The 10,328-nt window shown below is 33.4% G+C and overlaps 1 protein-coding gene across 1 annotated transcript in view; it reads left to right on the forward strand.

Moving 5' to 3' along the window:
* Positions 1 to 10,328, forward strand: part of CSMD1 (CUB and Sushi multiple domains 1) — a 1,345,565-nt gene that overhangs the window by 1,290,268 nt on the left and 44,969 nt on the right. Inside the window, 2 exon segments of the mRNA XM_019474454.1 lie at positions 4,916 to 5,104; positions 8,255 to 8,428. Coding sequence (XP_019329999.1) covers positions 4,916 to 5,104; positions 8,255 to 8,428 — 363 coding nt within the window.

Raw genomic sequence — 10,328 nt, forward strand, 5'->3', positions numbered from 1 at the left:
CTGCCAGTCCCTATGCATGTTCTAGATACCAACATTAATGCAATACTTTTCAAATAAAAAAGTTTAAAACACTGTTGATCAGATAGGAAAGTTTAAAAAAGACGCTTAACATTGTTTATGTCAAGGGGAAAAAAAAAAAGAGAAAGAGAGAGCAAGAACAAAAAATGAAATACTGTGAATGATGTACTTTTTGATGATCATTCAACTTTTTAACAGAAAACTGCCTAAAGGACTCTGACATGGTCTTTTCACTTCTTTGTCCTCAAGGGTTTGAATCTACTCAATGTGAGGTTCCAAAATCATCAGGGGAGACTTAAAGCATTCTCCTGCTTTTCTCAACAGACTAAATTGAGAGTGCCAGAATTCATTTCCCATGTAACCCTTGACGGCTGTCATTGAGAGAAAGCAATCTCCGTCTGCACTCACCGTGATTTACAACTGAGTCCCCAGGGTGAAAGACAATCAGGGAAACTACTGCCTTAGTTCTGTATGCTGGCCAACTCAAATTCTTTTCTAAAGTACTCCTTACTGCAGCCCTTCTTACCAACAGCACACTGCTGTATATATATATTTAAAAAACTATAGCTGGTGTTAAATGGCACTGCAGGCATAGTTTTGTTTAGTTTTTAGTTTGAGGGATAATATTCTTTTGCATAATCATTTGATAAGACCATGTATGATGCAAGAATTTTGTTGCACAGAGCACATGCTTAAATTATGCATTCAGTGACTATTCTGTATTTTATTCATTGCTGAGTTGGCTAAACAGATACTACTGGTAGAAGAATGAGAAGACTGTATCACCCAGACAAATTGATACTTTGGGACTGTAGTATATTCCTTGAACATTCTATATTTCTGACCTGCATGGAGAATTAAGTTTTTCTATTCTCCCTATTGTGTTTCAAAGATAATTCAGTTAGTTTTGCTTTTGGGTAGCTTTAGGGCAGCATATCTTCATGAAACAATGGTCTATTTTCTTAATTTCTAATACTGGCTTTTCAGAAGCTAACTTGGCAGGCTTACCCATTAAACCAAAGTTTCAATTTTAAGCAGTTATATTTTATTTTGTTTTATTTTAATAATCTGAACTGTAATAAAAAAAAGGGACGGGACAGCTGTTGTGAATGTTTGTTATATATTAAACCTAGGGAAAGACATGAGTAATCCATAGGATGGGAAGAATTTTTGAAAAGAATTATATTCATGAATGTGCAAAACCTTCAATAAATGTGAGAATTTTGCAATATGCTTCAGATTTTTCTTCTATTTCAATAGAATATTCTGATATTAAAGTTAGAAGAATTTTGCCAAATAGTTTCAATGTTCTGCTTCAACTAAGCCAGTGTATATTTGAGTGCAATAACAATGATTTTCACTAAATTGCAGTGGAAAAAACATTTTTGCTCTTTCTTTTGTATAAATTCTAAAGTGTCATTTCATTGTTTATTTTACTGCTTTTAATTTTACAGTATTTTTATCTGCTCAGTACTTCATAACAGTAAGCTTTCAGCGTTTATTTTTAAATAAAAGAGTTTATCACTTTCATCTAGAAATAAAATAAGCATTCAATATTATGGTTAAAGGAATAGTACTTTCCAATATTCTGGAGTTTTTACAACTCCCAAATGAGATTTGTACATGACTGGTAGTCCATGAAGCCATGGCAGGTTGTCTGCATTTTTGCTCTGGAAGGCCTTTTTTTTTTTTAAAAAGGTTTGTGCCTGTAGATGACTAGTACCTTCCCCATTCCAGCAAAAGAGAGTACCAGGGCATCTGCTGCATTTCTGTCCCTCATTCAGAACTTCAGGCAGGGCATTACTTTTCTCCCCAGAGCAGCCCTATCTTGGAGGCACTGTGTGAACATAGCAAATGTATCAACAAAAGCAGTGTTCTTCACAGTAAAGCAGTTGCAGAGCATTCATTCTGTCTTCACATAGACTCTAGAAAACATAGCCATGAGTTTTTAAAATGGCGGTGGTAGACAAGCTCTCACTTAGGATGTGATAAACATAAAGTTGAAGCTTTTAATCAGCCTGAAGAATATCGAAGTGACTTCTTTTAAAGACTGTCCTATGATCTGGAGGTCGGTATTCTTTATCCCTCCTGTCAGTGGTTTGTTGGGTTGAAGAGCAGAAGTTAAGAATTTTTAATGGTCAGAAAAAGGTGTAAGAGGGCATACGAGCCTCCAATGTAGGCTTAGTGCCTTCAATTACAGTGAATAGATTTGATTCCAGAAACTGCTCCTAGGACTGTTTCTTTTATCTTATTACTGTTTAATATAAAAAAAAAAAAAAAAAAAAAAAGGGGAAAGGTTCTGTGTATCAGAGGTAATTTATAAACCAGGTTTATATTTGTAATCAGTGGAAAACTGTCCAAAAGTCAGAAGCATGAATCTAGGGAAAAGTTCAGATTTATAGGCAATCTTTTGATCCAAAGGTATTGAACAAGTATAATAATGCTTCCGTGCCCTCTTGCCAGAGCTGAAAGTAAGGTGTGCAATTAAGCTCCTTTGTATCCTAGGAGTAGTGAAAGGCAAAAGAAGCATAACGTCACTCTTGCAAATCCAGGTATTGGAAACTGATAACCCTCATTCAATGGTAATTAGGTTGCATGTGTATCCGTGTCAGTAAATTCAAAGCCAGACAGACTTGAAACAGTAATGTAGATCACCAAAACAACACCTATACACTGCTCAATGGGCACATAAAATATTTTTTAAAATTGAAAAAACTGATAATATTTAACATCGTATGATCATTGAAAGTTAAGAAATTATACAGTATAATATATGCATTCTTGCTATTCTTAGTGCTTTTAAACATTGGAAACACAACAGAGTATCTTCCAATCTTGTGAATGTGAGTCAAAGCTGTCTTGTATTCATTATCATCTGATCTAGCTGAAGAGTATAGAACCATCTTCCTAATAAAGAACATAAATTCAGACCTCTGTTTCAAATCTCTTATTTCAGCCATTGTCATTATTTAATTTTGACTTGTTTTAAGAAACAAGAATAAAACTTCTTTTTTTAAGGCAGCTAAACCTTGTAAGTAGCTTTGTGAATTATTTAAAATTTAAATAGCAAAAAAATTTGCTTGACCAAAATTAATGGTTTTAATGGTGTTTTATTTTCTTACCTGAACAAAATCAAACCAGAAAAAAAATCATTTTTGGAAAAAGAAAAAGGTGGAAATATTGTAATCCAAACATTTTTATTTTCAAGCATTTAAGATACAAAGAGTTAAACCAAGGACAAACCACCAATGCCACCTATGCTTTTCTGAGGCTTTCAATGCAAAAAATTTTGGTATCACAAGAAACTAAGTTAGGTAGACAAACAATATGAATCTTTTCCTATAGCTTGGGAAAAAATCCAGTAATATGTGTCCACATGCAAATTTCCACTAGTTTTGTGTTTTCGTTAATGAAATCTCACTGTAAAAGTATATGTACGGTTTAAGCTGCACATGGCCAATTTCTAATGCTATAATTTTGAGTTAAAAAAAATGTGGATAATATTAAATGCAGGCTACAAAACATGCACCTGTACTGTGGATCTGTGTGAGTGCAACAAGGAGTCCTAGTTGCACCAGAATAAGATTTCTAATACAGAAAAGGTTTAAATATGATTGATAAATTGATATTAACTTGTCTAGAATCCATTACAAGATTGAAATCATTAGCATTTAATACTTTTAAGATTGTACCTTTAAAAGATAAAGAGAAATAAAAACAATTTTCACTGTTTTTCACCCAAAATTAAGTTTTAGAATGTTAATATTTCTTTAAAATCCTGATACTTTTTAGATGATTGAATGAAATATTCTTTCAATGAATGAACATTTGCAAAAGCTGACATGTTCTAGTGTATTAGCTAGTCAGTAAATTTAAATTATATGTGTGATAAAACTTAACTTTTTGAAAAAAAAAAAGATTCAGGAGTGAAAAACAATTCATTAGTGATTCTGTATGTCTTACCTCTAAAATGATAATGCTATCTGATGTTCTTTTTCACTGGTTTCTTTTTCATGAAAATTAATTTGAACTAGATGATATACTCGAAAGGTAGATTCCTGTCATTGTTTGATGAGCTGTAATTTATAATACTAATAATACTTTAAGTCTTTTTTTATTTATACTATTATGTTTAGAGTGAAGACAGGGGAGGGGTAGAGGAGGCATTTATAACTTTTTAAATGAGTAAACAGCAAAGTTGGGAGTTTGTGATGGAGACCTCAGTGTCTCATCATAAACTTCTACCAAGAAACCATAATGTTCACTGCAGGGTATAAAATGAAGGATTAGGGAGGGTGGATATACCTTATATAAAAACTAAAAAGTCATGACAAAACCCATAATTTTTTCAGTTTTTTAACTGCTATCTGAGAAATAACTTATGCTCACTCCCGCTCCACTATCAAATATTTGATTTTTCACTATCTTCCTTTTTCTGTTCTACACATTAATAACAGAAAATGTTCTTGTTAATGTTGGAAGCAATTTTTCTCATTACAGGAAATGAAAAAAGAAAATGTTAAAGTTTAATTTTAATTATGTACTGTTTTGGTATGAATTTGGTTTACTTCACATAAAAATTACATAGAAGGCCAAACTAAGCCTACCAAGAGAATGACAAAAAATTCCTCCGATTTCTCTTTTATCTTTGAACCACTTGTATGTCCAAGACTATTACAAGAACTGGAATAAAATCATAGTATTACTTTCAAAGCCAAAAGATCTAGAGACTTACTTAGGAGTCAACATATCTGATATTTAAGTCAAATAAAAACCACAAAGGATATCAAATGGACCACAGTCATGAGTTGTTAGTAAAGTAACAAAAAAATCACTGTTACACTTTATTTATGACATTGTTATTATGCATCAGTGATGAACTCTGTTTGTCTTACAGTGGTGAACTGTTCTGATCCTGGCTTTGTGGAAAATGCAATTAGGCATGGACAGCAGAATTATCCTGAAAGTTTCAAATACAGAACAAGTGTGGCATACCATTGCAAGAAGGGCTTTTATCTATTGGGCTCATCTGCTTTGACCTGTAAAGCTAATGGCTTATGGGATAGATCACTACCAAAGTGTTTGTGTAAGTATTCATTTAGCTGGATTAACATTAAAGAGTGGCGCATGATTTTTAGTCATGAGAGACAAAAAAAAGTGTAGCCATCTATTGAGGAACAAAACTGGACTTTAGGAATAACGTATTGCAAATAGTACAGCTCAGTAAGAAAACATTAAGACAAGATGTCATGTAACTTGTCGCTATTGAAAATGGGTTTAGAGGGAACTGTGGAGCTATTATTTCAAATGTCAAAAAGTTAAGATTAATTTCCCCTTTTGGTGTATTGTTAAGATATCTGAAAACAGCTAGGGAAATCTAAATTATTATTTACATGTTATAAATTAGATTGGTAGTCTAAGACCATTAATGCCTATCTCAGAATTATTTTTTTTCATATTTATTGAAATGTGTATGTGAGAACGAATCTATAAAATGTTATGTAGGAAAATTTTGCTCAAGAGGGTCTTTTCATAACATCACTTCATACTTCCTCCGTCACTTTTTCCTCAGAGAGGGAGGAAATCTTCTGGTGTTTCCTATAATCAATTCAGTGAGCTTCAGATCTCTAGAAAATAGCAGTTTGGCTGACTTTAATTTTCCATTGAGATATTTTTCTTTTCTGATCCCTATTAATTTTCTGACGTTAAACTTCTGAATTACAATGCAATTTATAGGAAATATAAAAGAAATTAAAGTATACTTTAATTTGCAAACACATCAGATGATTTTAAAATTTTTGCCTTACAGAATTGTTCTTGTTCACTTAAATGATTTATTTTATGAATTTATACTTATGTACCAATCAGATCAATAAATGTAACTAGGTTAGTGAATTTGTTTCTTTTTTATGATTGCTTTCTTCCTACTACTATGTATCTAATATCCACATGACCCAAGTAGTTTTGTTTTGATTTTCACAACAATCTACGCTTTCAATATCTGTCAATAAGAGCTATAATCTGAAAATTGGGTTTATTCACATTTCAATAATAAATTAAGCAAAATACAATATTTAAAATACAAAATAGCTGCATAAAATTGTACAATTAACAAGAGTATTTTACTGATGCAAGCATGTACCTCACTTTTTGTATCTTAGAAAAACCATTATGAAAGTCTGCGGCCCAATTTTGTCAGTGAACCCTTCCTACTTCCAGGACTGGGGTTTCAGTGTGAAGGGACACTCCTGATGCAAGAGGCAGAAGAGGATGGGGAATCTAAATCACCTAGAATAGCTACCCATCTTTCCACATCAAGTGTTTTGGAAGTTTGATAGCATTTACATGGCTTTCTGCTTTTAGGCAGAGCTCACGGAAAGTCATAGGTGTCCATCTTCTCTGAACAGGAATTCCTGACCTTGCTCTGGGGACTATTGATTAAGGCCATGGGAACTTTCAAATGAGCCTAGGAGGTGCCTACATTCCTCAATCACCTAGTGGATTAGCTGCTGCTAATTTGCTGCTGACGGACTGAAACACTATGTGAATCCTAAAGATCACCAGGACAAATTTAACATTCTTTCCCCTAAGCAAAACTCAGTGAAATGAATAGGGCTTTTTCTATGAGAAAGATCTGTTTATCTATTCACAGATGAAGTCACTCAGAGTCTTTTAAAATACTGTGAGAGAGATTTAATTTTCAAAGGTTATCAGTGATAATATCTTTTTTTCAAGCGTAAGTTTGCTTTTGGTGATAGGGCAAAGTGGAGAGGCAGGTGAGATAAATTTTGAACCCAAAGCGGACACAATGTTTACCATGAACAATTCAAGTTCAAGAGTAAAAAAATTACAAACACACTGCTCTTTTATATGCAAGACAATACCTATGAGTATCATTGCTTAAAAATGGATGCTCCTTTTCTTCTTCATAAACTGGGAAAATTTCATGCTACTCACTACAAATCATTATACAGCCACATTAAAGTGACCTATGTATGATTTTCTTCCAAAAACTCCAATCACCCACTGCAGCTGCTTCCAGAATTGTGGCAGGACTAGCATTTGCATGATACTGAAGAAAGCTTATTATGGTAACTGATCTGGCTGAAAACTAAACACTGGGTTTTTTTTTGCGGGAGTACTGTTCAGACAGATCAGTGTCCTGATTTGGTTTACCATTTGCTACATGAATGCTTAAGACAACCCAAGGAAAGCAAGAGAAATACACAGCAGTGAAAGAGCAGTAGTCAGGACCATGCCTTTTGGCAGAAATCCATTGTGCAGTCAGTTTGACATTATCATGGGACCCGGTATAACACAAATAATTTTGATGTCTGTCAGGACTAAGTCATCAGAATAAGTCTTTTTTTTTTCTAAAAATATATTTGACCCATAGATCATTCATTCAAGTAACTCGTAAAGCTGCTCAAGTTCAATTGCTCTGCTTAAGTGTTGCCTGTTTACGTTGTGTGACTGTTTACTAAAGTTATGTAAAATTTGTTTTCTTTGGTTTTTCTTTCTCTACTGGATGACCTAAGTTTTACACAAAAAACATTCAGAATTTGATTTCCAGTTCACCCTAAGATGACTTATGTTTCCTCATATAACAGGTCTGAACTACTTGTTTGCAAGTTATTCTTTACCAAAACTGTTTATCTGAATTTTTTCTCAGACAAAATGTACACATTAACTTAAGCATTAATATGATTCATAATTTACAAAAATGATCAGTAATCCATTTTCCTTTTGCTCACTTTAGCACAACACATTGCTATAATAATACTACAGATTAAGTTTTTTTATTTCTCTATACTGTCTAAACTGTGTCTAGTTATTTTATAGATATGATAAAGCTACTTACCATTATCATATTTTTAATATATAAGCACATTGCAACATTAACCTTATTTGTTGGGGTTTTCTTTCCAACCTTAACAGAAATAATGTGTATTATTTGTAGGGAAGGACAATGAATGGAAATGAATGAGGAAAGAGAGCTCTGTATATTTTCAGGGAAAGGCTAAACTGCATGGGTAGTATTACATGTGGTTTTATGTTTAATTTTACAAATGACCAGTAAATCATCTCTAGCAACAACAAAACTGAAGATATGAAGGAGTTGAAATCCAGACAGAAATTTATATTGTGTGGAATCAGCCTCATATTTAAAGGTTATAATAGGTTTTTTTCTGTGCCATGAAAACATCTTATAATATTGTGCTCTTTCCTCTGTTAGCCATTTCTTGTGGACATCCTGGGGTACCTGCCAATGCAGTTCTTTCAGGAGACAAATTTACATATGGCTCCATAATTCACTATTCTTGCACAGCGGGTCGAAGGCTCATAGGAAATTCTACTAGGGAGTGCCAAGAAGATAGCCACTGGAGTGGGACTTTCCCTCACTGTTCAGGTACTTGTACCAACCACCATCTGAATGTCACTTTGTAATTATATGAATAAGGCTATTCTCAAGGAATTTTTAACTACAGACAGATACTTGCTTTGTTTCTTTTCCAAGTATATTTTAAATTCACCAATAGCCACTCAGCTAAATTATAGGCATTTATTGAAATATTCTCATATATTGTCTCATTCTCTTTGTCATTACTTCATAACTTTACTCCTTAGCTAGATGTTATAGTTGTATACTGCAATATCTAGAAGCCACAAAACACTATTTAAAACCTGGTAGAGTTCTGCTTAAAAAGAATGAATGTATTAAATTTTATTTTTATGAACACTGTTTTGTGTAAACAAAAGATGTCACATAGGAAAATGTTGATTAAAAAACACCACAACAAAGGTACTAGATGGTACACAATGTGCAAATACCATAAACCTCTGCAATGTTCTTGGTGCTGTCAGGAAGTACAGGAACAGTTTATTCTCCCCTAGACTGACTATGCAAATTTAGAAGAAGCCATAAAACATTACACAGTTTTGTTGAAGTCAAGAGCTCAGATGAGGATTGGCTACTAAGAACATCCACAGTGTATTAATAAGTTTTGTAAGGGAAACAAATCTACACACTTCAGTATATAAGAAAACAAATACGTGACAGGTTTAAGAAGAAAATTTCATAATGAGGAAATTGTTCCACAATAACACATTATAGAGTCTTCTTATAACTTCCCTTAAGCTCTTGGACATGTCCACTGTTGGGCTGATCTGTCAACGTGGTTCAATTCAGATTTGACCTAATTTAAATAAGTGTAAGGTATTTAAATTCTGTACTTTGAAGAAGCTCTGAGTAAGTGTTCATTGAAAATGGTCCATTCATAAGATGATTCTGCAAGGATGCTGAGCAGAATTTGAAACACTGAGGAAAGGAAGTAAATTTAAATCACTAATGTTTCTTTTCTGTTCTCTGCTGCTCAAGGAGGAAATAGTTTACTTAAGAGTCTTCTCACACCGCTAGATCTCACTACCATCATGGTCTCTATGCCTAGACCTGAAAGGAATCTCTGCAGGACAATCATGTGGATAGTTCCCACACAGAATTGGCCTTTTCTTGCTTATCTTAAGCCCACATTTATGTCACTTTCACCTTTTTATCCAGTATAAAATGCCAGATCTGAGATTGCACCAAGACTTTAAAATTTTTAAGGTCAGAGCCCTCTAGTGCTGTTGCCCAACATTTCCCACCCCAAGGGAAATTCTCATGCTGTTGGACAGAAATTTTAATCACTAATAATTGAGACTCTTCAGATATCAGTCATAAATATGATAGAATTTTTATAGACTCATAGATTTTTAAAACATTAAAGACCACTGTAGTCATCCCCTGTGATGGGGAAAATATGTCTAGTGTCACTAAAACAATGTTACTGATGCAGAATTTAATTTTCTAAGTTTGAACATGATGTGACACCATCTTGAGAGCAAAGTGATTCTTTAAGAAAATGATAAATCTATCTCTCTTAGCTCAATTAAAAAAACAAACAAAAACTCCCAAACAAACAGACGAAAAACCCTAAAAAGGTGTCTTATTCCTCTAAGGCATTTAGAATTATAAAAATAACTACACTTTCCATATTAGGTATTCAGGAGATTACTCCATTCAAAAAACAATATGAATAATTTGTATTCATAATGTCAGTAAAAGAATGATTGTGCCCAGGACAACTGAGACAGCTAATTGGTTTTATACTTAACGGATATGAAAAACAGTCCCAATATAATACTTGAAACCTGTAGTCTGTTTCTGCATGGGGTTTATTTCTTTATTATATATTAATATATGTTTGAATGTGTCGTGGTTTAATTTCAGTCGGCAACTAAGCACCACACAGCCGCTCGCTCGCTCCCCC

The sequence above is a fragment of the Aptenodytes forsteri genome, unplaced genomic scaffold, assembly GCF_000699145.1.
Source record: "Aptenodytes forsteri isolate BGI_AS27 unplaced genomic scaffold, ASM69914v1 Scaffold100, whole genome shotgun sequence".
Classification (NCBI taxonomy): Eukaryota; Metazoa; Chordata; class Aves; order Sphenisciformes; family Spheniscidae; genus Aptenodytes; species Aptenodytes forsteri.